Here is a 15,711-nt window from a genome sequence, read left to right on the forward strand (position 1 = left end):
CAATCCTGGGTCTAGAGGGGCTTCCCAATCCAACACTTGCTGCTTGGCGCTGTGATTTTCACTTCTGTGAGGAGACCATGTTCCTCAACAGTTGAATATGAGAGTCATCAGTCATGGGGGACTGAACCATCTTCAACCCAACCCAAAGGAATAGATGGTGGGGAGGCCAATAAGGGAATGCAGTGGTAGGGATGAACACGTTGGGTAAAGCCAAGATCTAAGCATCCAAACAGAACCTTTCTCTACCATCCTGCAACAGCAATGACCCTTACACTTTAATATTTCATGCCACTTTACTAGATGCAAATATCAGATCTATGCAGTAAATTGTTAACTAAAACACCATGTAGATGAATTCAAGCAAGCAAGTTATATTATCCTCTGTCAGGAAAGAAGAAGAAGAAAAATAGTCAAGATGTCAGCCTAACGTGTATTAACTGGAAAAATGTCTCCCTGGACCTTAAAAAAGTCATTACCGTGAATGGTCTAAACCTTTTAAGAATCTGATTTTGAATGATAAGAGATAGCAGAACAAGTAGTGTTACCTATTAAGTTCCAACTGGCATTGCCGTGATTTCAAGTTCAAACCTTCAGAGACATAAGTAATAGAGCTATAGAAGTTCCCTCTTTTCCCCTTCTTCTTACACACAGGTGATTGTCATTTGACAGAATGGTCAGAGTGGAGCTCTTGTGAATTAACGTGTATAGATGGCAGGAGCTTTGAGACTATGGGTCGTCAGTCTCGGTCAAGAACGTTTATAATTCAGTCTTTTGAAAACCAAGACAGCTGCCCTGAACAAGAATTGGAGACGCGGCCATGCTCCGGTAGGGAATGTTTCTTGCTCAGCCCTTTCGCTGTATTTTACAGAAGCGTTCGCACTACTTTGTTATTGCTGTCAAGGCCAGCCCAAGACGCTTTGCTGCCTGAGGCAGAACAGAAAATGACGTCTCCCCAAGTCAAGGTGCATAGTACTCAATGCCAGTCAGGTTGTTTACACATGAGGCAGAATATCTTACCTGCGTCTCTCACCCTCCTTGACAAGAAAAATAAAAATTTCCTGCCCTTTCATGAGACCCAGAATTAACTGCCTTAGGTGACCGCCTCACTCAGCCTGAAAGGAGACCATCTCGTTATTATTGCGTATTTGGTGTTTAATCATGCCTTGAAATTAGACTTTAAACATTCTTTTTTCTCACCCCACAATGACCAAGAAAATTCAAAGGCAATAGCAGGTGAATGGCAGAGGGGGGAATAGGGTGGACTAAATGGGGAAACCATGAGCACAGCCAAATGCCCTCATGTGTGTCCTCTTTGCATGTTTTGGTATAATTTATTTACAGTGCAATCCCATAAACCTTTGTTTTGAAATAAGCCAGTTGAACTTAGTGGGGCTTACCCCCAGCTAAGTGTATATAGAATTACAGCCTTAACTGTTTGCCTATTAGGAAATTTTGAATTTCATCTGAAAGAAAAACAGGATACATTGTAAATGCGTGCATACATGCTACCTTGCAAACTGATTAATGTTGTCCTGTTGTTTGGACTATAGGAGGGAAGTGCTATAATTATGTATGGAAAACGAGTCTTTGGCGAGATAATGAACGCACAGTGTGGTGTCAGCGTTCTGATGGGGTGAATGTCACAGGTAGGGACATCCTCGAGTCTACCGCACACAGTCTAGAAATGTTCCAGAACTATGACTTACACAGTGATGATAATGATGACGATGTTGTTTAAGAGGAAAGGGAAATGTTCCTGTACGTGGGATTCTCTTTGAGGGCTATTTTAGTGGTCTCTTGAGAACCAGAATTTGGAGGAACACAGTATCTATTTAACCTGAAATGTCCTTCTCTCATTTGTTCACCTAGTTTCACCCCTGCTGTATTTTAGAAATAGATTAAAACAATGGCCATTTACTTCAGCTTTTTTAAAAATAGGACTCATTGTTGCTGACAGGCCATAGCTCAGTGGTGGAGCAAGTATTTTCAATACCAGCATTCCAGCTTCAATCCCTACCATTCCCAGCTAAGCCTGGGAATGTATCCAGTTTGGAACCCTTAAGAGCCACTTCAATTCAGTATATACAAGACTGAGCTGACATGGCATAAGGCAGTTGTCATATTTTTATTTTAGTTGCTGTTGTTCCTATTGTTTGATTGTGATTCATTTTTGATTTTCAGCCGCTTCATGAATCCCTGTTGATTGAATCAGATTATAAATATCTTACATAAAATAATAGTTCAGCCACCTAGTGCAGGCAGGAATATGCACACACAATGACTACGACATGGAGGGATCAGCCCACCCAAATAAAGAATGATTTGAGAGCAGGTACATACATGGCAGAAAGTTGCCAGCAAGCAATTAGCTCTGGCTGACTCTGCCATTAATTTACCCACTTGATTTCGTTGTTAATGGAATGTTCATTTTACAAATATTGTACAGAGACCAGGTTTCAAATAATAATCATGCTAACAAAACTGAAGGATAAGTGCTTAACTTGGAATATCCATTTTCACTGGCAACACAATGAATGTCAGAGACAAAAGGAGAGTCTACAAGTAGGAATAGCCAATTCTCCATTTCTTCATCTCTGTACCATTCATTCCTCCATTCCCTAGAGCCTTCCCCCTTGTTCCTCTTAGAAATGCTTGGGGCATTCAGATTCAGTATGGATAGTGAACTGGTTTGAATTATCACCAAATTCACAAAGGGCTGAATCACATTTGCTGGCAGACTCAACATGATCTCTTTAAAACCAAGTGGGAATGCCATTAGTGAGCAATGGGGGATAAAGTCACTTCAGTTCATTTCATTTAAAGGCTAATGCATCTCAAGAGTAATATCAAACAATAACTCATTTTATTTGTATGCTGCCTTTCCAAAGTTAAAGCCATGCATAAGGTAGCTTACAACGTATGCAGAAGTATGTAACTACAAAGTACACAGGCGTACTGAACAAATTACACATAAATAATAAGATACAAAAAAAGTAACCTCAACAACAGCAACAGCCCTCCCCCAAGAACGCCCCCTAAATAACACCGCACCCAAGAGTCTGTTCAGCAGCCTTGGCTTTTGTAGCTGGAGTCAGTTAGGGCCCAGGTGGGAAAATGCCTACAGTGCAGGGAGCAAATCTTCTAGGATTTACAGCAAAATTGATGAAAGCACTGGCATTTGTTTCTTTTTTTGCCAAAGGCAGTGTTGCAGCAAAGTAAAGTTTTCCTCACATATATCACTGTGGCCTCTTTTTGAAATGTACCTCTTGACATTTGCCCTTACAGGGGGTTGTTCCGTTCAGATGCAGCCAGCTACAACCAGGCATTGCAGCCCAGCCTGTCGGAAGCCCTTTTCTTACTGCACGCAGGTAATCCAGATTGTGTACTTTACATAGTCAGAATTAACATTTGTTTACAGCTAATACATTGTGCTTAGACTTTGCAACACCCACCCACAGCCTAGAGGCATTGTTTAGTATGTGCAGGACACCACCTAGTGAGATAATCCAATAATTTAATTAGATATATAGGCATTGTGGGAAAATAATGCAGAATGTATATGCATGGTGGTTTATTGTGGTTTGCCAAGCCTAGTTAACTTTGGTTCTTCTTATTTTCATTCACATGTCCAGGGAAGGTTGATTGTAATTTTAGATATAAGGCTGTGAGCCCCCCCCCAAAAAAAACCCATTATCCTTGTCCACCAGAAAGAATATTCAGTTCATGTGCCATCAGCAGCCTGGTCCCCTCTCCGTTCAGAAGCTGTGTTATTCTTCCTCCTCCTCCAGAATTATTTGAAATAAAATTATCCTACTAGGATAGCTTCCCTTCCCTTTTGACTTTGGCCCAGTTAGAATATAATGTTAAGCCAAACCATAGTTTACTTAGCACAGATAATAACATCCACAACAACCTATGAGGAGTAAGCCAAAAACAAAGCTTTATCACAGCTAATGGTGTCTCTGGATCAGGGCAGGACTGTATGTACCGCTAAGCCAAACCATGACTTTGCTGGTTTGCAGTCTTTGCTCCAGGAACCCACAAGTTTGCTCCTTTGTGCTAAGCCATAGTTTGGTTTAACATGATGTGTAAGCCAGGTCATTGTGTCTAACGGTTGTGAATTTCTCCACCAAAGAAAAGTGCATACAGGTGACTGAGTGGCATTCCACCACAAGGTGTTAACCATGTAACCATGGCTTGTATTCAGGCGGTGTCCCTCTGCTGGCAGAAGGCTCTTGGTTAAGAACATAAGACAAACCTGCTGAATCAGGCCAATGGCCGGTCTCATCCAGCTTCCTGTTCACCTGTTGGAAGCTTGCAAGGTGTGTGACAACACACTGCAACCTTTGGCAATTTCCTCTCACACCCTCAGCCCCTTCCTCAAATCTACAGGGAAAGGAGGAATCACTGAAAATTGCTTTTCCATTTTGCTGATGGAAGCCTCCCCTAGATCCATCAGCCTTCTCTCACAGGAGGGATGCCAGCTGGAACCAGTCCATGACATTCACTCATGTGGCGAGGAGAATTTTGCCACACATTTGCACCCATATATATATTCCACAAGGAATATCAGGCAGTGGGTTATTTGTGGGGTGGCGCTGTGGGTTAAACCACAGAGCCTAGGACTTGCCGATCAGAAGGTCGGCGGTTTTAATCCCCACGACGGGGTGAGCTCTCGTTGCTTGGTCCCAGCTCCTGCCCACCTAGCAGTTCGAAAGCACATCAAAGTACAAGTAGATAAATAGGTACTGCTCCGGCGGGAAGGTAAACGGCGTTTCCATGCGCTTCTCTGGCGCGCCAGAAGCGGCTTAGTCATGCTGGCCACATGACCTGTAAGCTGTCTGCGGACAAACACCGGTTCCCTCAGCCTATAGAACGAGATGAGTGCGCAACCCCAGAGACATCTGCAACTGGACCTAACGGTCAGGGGTACCTTTACCTTTACCTTTAAAGTGTAATGAAAATGTAGGATAGGTCTGGTACAAGTAGTCAGGTAGATGTTACACCTTGAAAAGTTAACATGTTGAAAATCAATGCCTACAGAGTGATAGCAACCATGACTGGGAGCCATGATGTACCTGCTGTTTGGCTGAGTTTTTTTCAGATTCCACATGCAGCGGGGTATGTTTGTACATCCCTACTCTTACAAACCCCGCAGGTTGGGAAGGTTAGCATTTGTATCTTTGATCTTCCAGCTACTATGTGAAATGATATAGACAAGCAACAACAGCACTGCATATGTGTGAGTTCATGCATGCCTATCTGAAATAAGTCCAATTGAATGCAAAGAGGGTTGCTCCCATGTCAGTCTGCCTAGCCTTAGGTATTTTTTACTAACTTTGCCTTTCTAACGTTGCAGGATTTTCACTGGCATGAACTTTTTTTTTACAAAGATAGATTTTGTGATCCGTGTTTCTGTTACAATGCTTTTATCCAAACCAAGCAAAAAAGGGGCAGATCCCCCATTGCTTTACTGTGATAAAAGAAACCCTTTTATCAGTTTGTACAATACTGGCAATCTGTCCTAAGCCTTTGGGATAGGTTGGGCTTTAAACTTAAACAAATACATATACCATTTGGCACAGGCTAACCTGTGAAAAGCCAGCAACCTCTCAGCAGAAACATCTTTTGTGGTGAGTTTCTATGGGCTGATTTCAGTGCTGAATATGTTCTTATTACCTAGAGTGGAACCTGCGGTTGCGAGAGAGGCTATACAGAAATAATGAGATCAAATGGCTTCCTGGATTACTGCATGAAGATACCTGGTTTAGAAGATAAGAAAGCTGATGTCAAAACGAATGCTGCAAAACATAAACCCGTCAACTCAAAAATGCATGATATTTTCAAAGGATGGTCCATTCAGCCTTTTAATCCAGGTAAAAAAAGATAAAATATGGTGAGATATTTTTTTTAATCCACACACTATAAAAATAAAATTAGTGCACAGTGGATCATGCAATTAGAAACGTTGCTGCAGGATATGCAAACTCACGTTTGCAACTTAATTAAATGCATTGAATTCCATTTACATTACATTGTAAAATTGTGCCGAAACATCACTGTAATATTTGCAGTGTTACAGCCAATGCCATTTTTATAATTCTTACATAATTAACCAAGAAAGGTACTGTTGTCTTTAGTAGATGAGACTGCCATACAATGAAGAAAAAAAACTAGTCTAATTCCTAGATTGATATTTTCTGCAAAACTCTTAATTGCATCTGTCAGTCACCTCCATGTTGCTTTGGGCTCTAATCACAGTGGTCCCAATCCAGGGAACTGGGAATCAAGCAGACGGCTGCACACCTGCTGCTGGGCTGATGAAGATGCCCTTTATCCCAAGATTGCTTGTCACTGTGAGCGCTGTCAGTGCTGATCACCTGCCAGGCAAACAGGAGGATTCAGCATAGTCTTCTGCTCTTATTTACTTAACAAGTAGATGATTCGGGCAGCATTGATTATGTATTAGGTACAGGTCCACCCGTGGTGCTGAATGCAGTCTCACACCCACAGACCAGAATTTGGTGGAGTTGATGTGCACAGAGAAGCTTATTTTTGTATCCAGATTGGCATCTCTAATAGGAGCAACTGATCAGCATTTGTTATCTCACCATTGCATGCTACATGGATTTCTGTGTACATGCTTCCTTTTACTATATTCATAGCTAGATAATCACTTTATTTCAATGTTTAAAAGTTACAATTTGCCTTGTTTTGTTTTCTTCCCTTTTCTGATCCAGATGGAAAACTTAAAATATGGGTCTATGGAGTATCAGCGGGTGGGTTTCTCATGATAGTTTCCCTAATATTCACCTCATACCTTGTTTGGTAAGTATTCTGTCTACTTATTCTTTTCTTTGTTTTATTTTTATTTTTCTTATTGCATTTATATCCCAAGGTGGTATAAATGGTCCCCCCCCCTTTTCTCAGGCTTTCCCCACAACCACCCTGTGTGGTAGGTTGGGCTAGGAGGCAGGGACTGGCCTAATGTCACCCAGGGAGCTTCATGACATTCTAGCCACTAGACCACACCAACTCCTTATTTTATAGGTTTTTATCTCAATTTCAGACACTTCACTAGAACCAGGATGGATGAACTCAAATCAAGTTAATATAAATCAAAATGATAAATACCGTATTTTTCGCCCTATAGGACGCACCGGCCCATAGGACGCACCTAGTTTTCAGGGGGGGAAATCAAGGAAAAAAATATGATCCCCCCCCCCGCAGCTCTGGGAGCAGCGGACAGGCTGCACACAGCCTGTGCGCTACTCCAAGACTTTCTCCCAGCTTTTGCGGGAGGTGGCAGAATTCCCCCACCTCCCGCAAAAGCCCACAGGAGCCCCACATGACTCCTGCGGGCTTCTCAACCAGGAGGGAGAAGGGACTGAAACGGCCAGTCAGTCCCTTCTCCCTCCTCGGGGAAAAGCCCCCAAGAGTGGTGCGCTCTTTAAAGGGTGCGCGGCTCCTGTGGGCTTTTCTAGGAGGTGGGGGAATTCCCCCACCTCCTAGAAAAGCTGCAGAGCCCCTTTAAAGAGTGCACGGCTTTTGCCTGCTTTTGCGGGAGGTGGGGGAATTACCCCATCTCCCGGCAAAAGCCCGCAGGAGGGAGAAGGGACTGACTTGGCCAGTCAGTCCTTTCTCCCTTCTTGGGGAAAAGGCCCCAAGAGCCGCTTGCTCTTTAAAGGGCGCGCGGCTCCTGCGGGCTTTTCTAGCAGATGGGGGAATCCCCCCCTCCTAGAAAAGCCAGCAGAAGCCGCGGAGCCCCTTTAAAGAGCGCACGGCTTTTGCGGGAGGTGGGGGAATTCCCCCATCTCCCGCAAAAGCCCAAAGGAGGGTTGGAGAGTAGCGGGAAGGCGTCGCGCACCTTCCTGCTGCCCCCCATCCTCTGGGGCTGGCGATGAGGGAAGCGCTGCTTTCCCCACCGCCAGCCTCGAAGAGCAGACTCTCCTGGCTTCAGTGGAAGCAACGCGAAGCCTCCGGAGCGCAGGCTTCGGAGGCTTCGCGTTGCTATCGCTGAAGCCAAGGAGTTTGCATTCACCCCATAAGACGCACACACATTTCCCCTTCATTTTTGGAGGGGAAAAAGTGCGTCTTATAGGGTGAAAAATATGGTAACTTGCAAGGACAACACTCCAGTGTCACATTGTTTTCTGTTGGATGTAATTAGGAAACAATGTGGTATTTGAGAACATTGTCACTTTGTCTTAGGATGAAGCACAAAATAATATGTATGTACAAGAGAGAACCATGTGTACTTTCAGAGCTTCATTTTATGTTGTCACTACACCCACAGGAACAGAGCTGGAAGGGAGTTGGAAGTCATCTAGTCTTTTAGGAATCTAGACTTTGCAGGAATCACAGCTAAAGAATCCCCAACAGATGGCCATCCATCCCTTGTTGAAAAACCTCAAGAGCCCACTACCTTCTGAGGGAGTCTGTCCCGATATTGAGCAGCTCTTACCAAAGCTGTTACTGCGAGGTTTAATCCCATACAATTCCAAACAGAAAGGAAAAATGGAAGGCACTTTTAAAAAGCAGGATGAGCTGAAAATAAAAAGGGTATAGTGTAAGAAACAGAAGGTGGATTGCTGAGGATGAGCACCAGTGGAGGAGCAAAGTGCTGTCACTTATCCCATAGCAGGGAACACAATAGAGTGCTGTTTGCCAGTCCTCTGCATGCCAAATTAATACACTTCTGCCCAACCCCAGAAAGAATCCCACAAAATAAGCAAAGAAGAGGAGGTAGGATATGATCTCATGCATATTCAACAGACACTTTTATGCTGGTATTTTTTGCAGTCCCTGATAGTGATGACCCACTGAAATGGCACAAAATTGTGAGCGAGCTTTTGAGCCCAACAGACTAGTTGTTAAGAAAAGTGGAAGGAAATGGCTTAAACTTTAAAGCATGGAGGAGATTCATGGAGGAAAGGTTAGCAGTGCCTACTAGCCAAAATACCTATGCTCTGTCTCAGGGAAGCCCCAAGACATTTTGCTGCCTGAGGCAAAGGATAAAATGGCATCTCCTCCCAATATATGTACAAAAGACTGGTAGTTGGTCTCAATTCATTGCTGGCAAATAGAGAGTGCCTTCCACTGCACTTGAAGACAGCAGACTAGCTTAGGGTGTATAGAGCAGGAACACATAGTTCTGTTCATTCCCTGGCTCTCAGAATCTGCCACCTGAGGCTGCTGCCTAATGGTAGGGTCAGCCCTGTTTTGCCTCCACTGTCAGAGCCTCCCTTACCCGGGTTGTGCAGCAGCAATGGTGGATTCTGGCAAGATTTGATGAGATCTTGTAGAGTGCATAAGATCTCACAAAATTCCTAATTTACATTTTGAATTGTCATTTAACAAACAAATTTAAAGCTTTTTAATGCAACCTTAGATTGTGTCCTTAGAATTTATATTTTCTGTCAACTAACAGCTGGACATTCTTGTAGAGTTGTCAGATTTTCCATATTTTAACTGCATGGGGGAAATAGCTAGCTATAGCTGCAATTCAGCATTCCAGTTTTGCATGACCCAGCCACTTTTAAGTCCAATTGATTTCAGTGCAAAAAGCTTTAGCCATGTGCTTAAATCACCCATCACAATCAATAGTGTTTAACTTTGGCTGGATCATGCCCATTTTATTATTTTACTTTAGTCTAATTAACAAGAGAACCTCTTCTTCTTAATGGCGGCGTTGGGGGGTTTTCAGCAGGCTAAGTGCTTTTGCACTCAGCACCTCCTTGTCCAGCCCCCATATTCCATGCCAGACCAAGAGCCAGGTACCAAGATGAACTGCGAGTGAAGTCCGTTTCTCTGGTCCCTGGGGGGGAATTACAAGGATGATTACCCTCAATAATCCTTGTTCTTCCTTCACCAACTATCTCCTGCTGTCGTGGGGGCTGCCTCCATTAAGGCAGAGCTGACCTGGAAGCCCACTACATTATATTTAATTCATATTTTAAGTTTTCTAAAGAGATGTTTTCTCCCCCCTTTTAGCAAAAAGCCAAAGCAGCAGCAACATGCTCCTCCACAACCGAAGTGTCTGACCCTAGCCTACGATGGAGATGTTGACATGTGACGTGGACCGAAATCCAAATGTAGACATCAACTGCCTTAACTGCTTCCCCACCCACCATTTTTTTCCCTTTCTCGGTTTGGATCTTATTTATGTTTTTTGGAAGCATCTCACAATTGCTGATACACATGGGCAGAATACAGTTTGCAAATGTAGCAGTTTTGCCTTTTGGTTTATCTGAAGAACATGGCACTCAAGGACCTTCTATAACTTGGCAACACTTTTCCCAAGGGGGACCTGAGAAATGCATCATTCCTGTTTATCAATGGGAATAAGGATGAACAAGTCAATCTGCAGGCTACTACTGATTTTTACCTTTAAAAGCATGACAATCCTGGGGGGAAGAAAGGTGACATTTACTGTAAAGGACAAGTTCGACATGGCATCATTACGCACTATATTAGTGCAAGCTTCTTTATTCTTCACCTCTTTCAGCAATGAGTTTTCTAGTGTTTACATTTGAGTTACATTTGAACTGTGAAACTGATTCATACGTTTCTCAAAAATGTCTGGAATTCCCTTCGTTTTCTAAGTTTTTGGGTTTCTTAGATGGGAAAACAATCTGATTTCCCTTCAGATTGAGATCAGAGGAGCAGGATAACAAGCACTGGGAAAAATTTTGCAGCACAAGACCCAGATTGCTTTGTAACCCTGTTTTTTTGGAAGAGGAAGAAGAAGAAAAAGAAACTGGCAGATGTTTTGATGACTAGGAAGATGAAAGTGCTCAAATATATATTTTAAATTAGTATTAAGCCATTTAGATACATTTTTAACCATTGAAAACTGTAATTCAGTTTGTTTAATATGAATTCTGCTTTTGTATTTTAAACTTTATTATCTGGAATATTTGTAAATTCTTTTTTTTTTAAAGTTTATTCTTGACCTTATTTATTATACATATCACACAAAGTACTGTTTGTAGAAGGCCTTGCGTTTTAAAAAGGTTTCCAAGTCTACATTCTGGACATCCTGAAGAAGATACGTGTTTGTAATAGTATATGTTGCAAGTAAGGAAGTGCCATCTTGTGGTATTGACATGTATTTATAAGCAAATAAAAAGCTAAAGAGTGTGGGAATGTTGACCCAGGCACACTGCAATCTCTGTCAGTAAAAGGCTTTCTTTTTGGTCCAACAGAATGAAAATCTCCTGATAACCTAATCATACCACATTCATGAGCCAAATGTATGAGAGAGGGATTCAAAATGGGTTCATGTTGCAGTTATGTATGAAAAACCAGATTCAGTAAGTCTCAAGAGGTGAAGATGTTCTCCATTACAGGTCTGTTTCTCTGAATGAAGAACTTGTCTTTAGATGTTCTCAAAAGAGCTGCATGTATCTCTCTACTACAGCCGGTATATCCACAATTGAAAGCTACCCTTCCCCCTGCATTGGCCATACCTGTCAACTTTTCCCTTTTTTTAATGGGAAATTCCTTTATTCCGAATAGGATTCCTCACAAGAGAAGGGAAAAGTTGACAGCTATGGCATTGGCCAATAAATAAATAAGCAGCCAACAGAAAATAATCTAGCTGTCATTACTAACTAAGTTAAAAATACTCTGAATGGTTTTGGAGATTTTGGTGCTATTTCTCTGGAAAAAGAGGTGTCAGAACTCACCATGAATGCCTCTCTTGTTCTCTTATCATGGTAATGGTGCCCATCTAAGAGTTCTGAGTTCTGGTGATTTCCATCTGAAAAGAAGCCATAGATAGATATGAATTTTCTCCCTTAAGGCCAGAGCACTACAAGCAGGGGTGTTGTTAGGTAGTTAAAATGACCACACCAGCAAGCTGTTCTGGGAATTCTCCTGTCCCCGCTCAAGCCAATTTAAAGGGTATGTAGGGGGGTGAAGGGACAAAAGCCCCACTGTGCTAGCAGAAGTCCTTATGTAGGCTTCTGAGACTAGGACTAGTTTGTTGAATCCCCCCTCTTTTTCTAATGGGTCGTGGAAAAGAAAGGGCAGGAGATCTCATATCCATCTCAAAAGCCTGTTGGCCACACAGCCCCTGCCTACAATGACACCTAATTTAGCACTATGATAGTTGAAAGGTCAGTTTGCTGCCTGGCTTCTCACCAGAGCAGAAGCAACCAGCCCCACACAACTAGATGGGTCGTAAATGGCACGGCTGCCCTCATCTTAGGTTTTATTCCACTCTCGAGCTTCAACTTATGCCACAGTGACTGCTCTGACAAAGGCAGAATGAAATTCGTCATAATATAATCCTTAAAAGATAGTAAAGAATTTCCTTTTGTCCATAAGGGGCTCGTGGGAAGACAATTACCATTAGCTAAATTGACATCTCTATTGTTCTGAAAGAAAGGAAAGATTGGCCCATTTATGGTTAGCGCAAGCTTTGCTAAATATTTAACCAAGTTCTACAAGATTGACGTTAATTTCCCCGGAACGTAATTTTATTACCATATGTGAGTGAAGGGGCAGATTATTTTAAAAGCAATGTCATTCTATTCTAAACTGCAAGGCAGTATATCAGATATTCACAACCCGACTTTTTGGATGTATTAAAGTTGTTACCCATCAGAATGGATTAAGCTTCCGCACAATGTGAACAATTTTTGTTCCAAGTCAGTTAAGACTCTAAGTGATCACTTTTGAATACAGTCTTTCAGTGGAGTGGTATTTGACTTTTCTTTAGCACTTATTCCAATGAAATCATTACCATGAACTCAACCTTCTTCCCAGCCACCTAAATTATAATAGCATTCTAATCTTCATGCATTCAATAAAAAAGTGCATGCTTATTACATTGGGTCTACACCTGCAGGCAGAATAAGATGGGAGAATACTGAAGTGGTAGAACAGAGCGCTCAACTTTACACTGTAGGTGAGTATTATAATTTCTCAAGGTGGTAGTGTAGAATAGGCAACTTCAAATTGGGAGAAATGCCACTTTTGTTTGTTCCCACTGCTCTCAAGGTGCTCTGCCTCGCTGAGCCAAGGTGCTTGGGCTTCCATCTAAACCAGGCATGTCCAAAGTCCATTTTGGGGGCCCAATCCAGCCGACCGGTCGGTTTAATCCAGCCTCTGTCTGATTACAACCCTAAAAAAAGCTCAACAACTTCAATCCACAACTTTGGGGGGAAATCCTTAAACAAAGGTCAACAACTTTGGTTGGGCTTAGGGACAGTCAGGGCAACAATTGTACTGGCTGACCTTGATTTGTAGCAATTAATGATATTGTCTCATTATGTATTAGGTATATCTGCTTGAGAACACTTCTTGTGCAAATGGCTCTCTCGTCACTCAGTTCATAACTTAAGCACAGAATCATAGAGTTGGAAGGGACTCTGAGAATCATCTAGTATTCTAGTACAACCCCCTGCAATGCAGGAATATGCAGCTGCCCCTTACGGAAAACAAACCTGCAACCTTGACATTATCAGCATCACGCTCAAACCAACTGGGCTATCCAACCATCCAAGAGCAGACCCCGAATTTGCACCTTCTTAGAGCCTTGTATGGAAGTGTCACCACCACCACTGAACAGCTCCTTGGCAGCCATTAATATAGGAACCTTCCAGCCCATGCAATTTTTCGTTGCACATCAAAACCCTGCTTTTCCATGGTATGTAGTTAGTTACCTGGGCTCCATTCCTCTCCTGCCTCCTGGTACTCATTTCCTTTCTCCAATTTTGCTGCTGTTCTGAACTCAGTTCCATTGAGGAGCCTAGGGAACAAACACATCACTATGTGATGTACAGCCTCGTACAAGAAAGCCTCAATTCTCTAACTTTTCTGTTTCTAAGCTTAGCTACACTGGTGCCAGTGACCCGCTCTTATCCAACTCCTCTCATTTTTAACAATTGGGGCGCCCACTTGTCTGTCTGGCATCTCTCGCCATACATTTTCCTCCATATTTGGCATGTGAGATTTCCTACCTCAATTTGCCCTCTTTTATTCTGTAACAAGCCTCCTATTAATCCAAAATCAATCAACCTGTCTGTCTTTCTGTCTGTGTGTCTTGATTCTGAACCTTGGCTTGTCCTCTGAATACTCATTTCCTAGTATGCAGTATAATATCCCCAAGGCAAACAAGACTCTAAACTAAAGATCTCATTGCATGTGTCCGCCGAGTACACACGTACATATTTGTTGCCATGCACACACGTAATGGAAAACATCTAGTAATATTACCACAATAAGAATAAATAATGTCCCTGCAAGTAGAAAGGTAGTATATCAGGGGGAAAGATTATAGTCCTAGTCCAGGCCTGTGCTTTAAAAAAAATCCAGTTTTTAAAATAGGGAAACATTCAAAAATGGGTATGAAATAGAGTGGTCCACCTCCATCACATTGTGTTGCACGTGTAGACAAGTCCTGTCAGCACCCCTTGTTACTAGTGGCCTCTTGAATGTGGATAAGAAATGGCATATATGAAATCTCAGTTTTGAGTAGTTATTAGTGATTATCACAGTTCTTATTTAGTTTTCCTATGTATTTCAGTGCCTACAGTTATATTTCAGTCAAATGCATTATACCCTCGTTTAAAAAATACGGCTGCTCCTGTATCTTGAATAATGAATTCCACTGAAGAAATGGCTACAAGCAAATATTTCCACTTTGATAAATGTACTTAGTTTTGCCGGTTAACACACTCAGTTACAGAAGAATGCAAAACTGGCTTGGGCAAAAATGTGGGTTAAAAGTTTACAGGATGACTATCCATTTGGAAAAGCCATTTGCACGGAATAGGAAGCAAAAATCAATGTTACTGTTTTTCCCCCCTCCTGGTAAATACAATAACTTCAAGCAAAGAGGTACAATTATTTCTGAATTTAATACAATGGCAAAACTCCTACTTATCCCAGTAGAGTAATAATTTTCCTCTGAATGCGAGTGAGAGAGAATTCTTTAAAGTTTATTCCTAATGCAGGCATTTCACTTGTGAGGGGAGAACCATTTAATACAAATTCATTATGCTTTAATCAGCCATTAGTTCAGGCAGATGGGATGTCCAAAGGATAGTAGAAAAGGAATGCTTTTCACTTTTTCAAATTGCTCTTAAAGGCATTGCTAGGATACTGGCATTCCATCCCACTTGTGTGCGATGTGCAATCGATGGTTTGTAGGCGCATCTCCTAAAGAGCCCAATTTATAGGAAAGATCTTCCATTTCAACCCAGCCCCTGCATTCTATTAGTAAAATAGCCACAGTGTTTTCTTAATGCGTGTCACAGGAGTTCAAATAAGTTTGAATCTACACCAAGGGGAGTTTACATGTGTGTAGCTAATGCCTATTGGCAGCCAGCACACTAACAGCAAAGGCCAATGTGTTCATTTGGCATTTTGAGCCTCTGTTCGCTCAAGCCATTAAATGGCTTCCATTGATTTCAGAAGAGCTGACTCAGGGCTTGGTGACCTGCAATTTATTGCTCAGTTGCAGTTTTTTGTCTTCAGAGCTCCTCGCAGCCGTGTTAGCTAATCAATCCTCCAACCACCTCTGCGCAGTCGGTAAGTAATACAACTTAAATAATTAAGTAATTTGGATTTGCCATTTTCCACCTTTCTTTGTTTAAGAGGTGGCTGAATCAGTTAAGACAAGCGATGATGGATGACTTATAGATCCCTGGGAGAGCAAAAACGCCAACTGTAGGGGAAAGTACCAGGGCTGATTTCCGC

The 15,711-nt window shown here is 42.2% G+C and overlaps 1 protein-coding gene and 1 long non-coding RNA gene across 6 annotated transcripts in view; one reads left to right on the forward strand and one right to left on the reverse strand.

The window, feature by feature from the left end:
* THSD7B (thrombospondin type 1 domain containing 7B) overlaps window positions 1–11,142 on the forward strand; it is a 633,259-nt gene extending 622,117 nt beyond the window's left edge. For all 5 annotated transcript variants that reach the window (XM_082197355.1, XM_082197356.1, XM_082197357.1 and 2 more), the window contains 6 exons: window positions 652–825; window positions 1,551–1,646; window positions 3,286–3,368; window positions 5,684–5,876; window positions 6,741–6,828; window positions 9,994–11,142. In XM_082197355.1, the coding sequence (XP_082053481.1) occupies window positions 652–825; window positions 1,551–1,646; window positions 3,286–3,368; window positions 5,684–5,876; window positions 6,741–6,828; window positions 9,994–10,075 (716 nt within the window). In that variant the 3' untranslated portion in view covers window positions 10,076–11,142. The remainder of the gene's footprint in view (window positions 1–651; window positions 826–1,550; window positions 1,647–3,285; window positions 3,369–5,683; window positions 5,877–6,740; window positions 6,829–9,993) is intronic.
* LOC309519190 overlaps window positions 1–15,711 on the reverse strand; it is a 108,579-nt gene that overhangs the window by 1,036 nt on the left and 91,832 nt on the right. The window contains exons 2-3 of the long non-coding RNA XR_014213738.1: window positions 13,674–13,759; window positions 11,691–11,764 (exon numbers count right to left, since the gene is read on the reverse strand). This is a non-coding gene — a long non-coding RNA (uncharacterized lncRNA). The remainder of the gene's footprint in view (window positions 1–11,690; window positions 11,765–13,673; window positions 13,760–15,711) is intronic.

The sequence above is a fragment of the Podarcis vaucheri genome (assembly GCF_965113315.1).
Source record: "Podarcis vaucheri genome assembly, chromosome: 1".
Lineage (NCBI taxonomy): Eukaryota > Metazoa > Chordata > Lepidosauria > Squamata > Lacertidae > Podarcis > Podarcis vaucheri.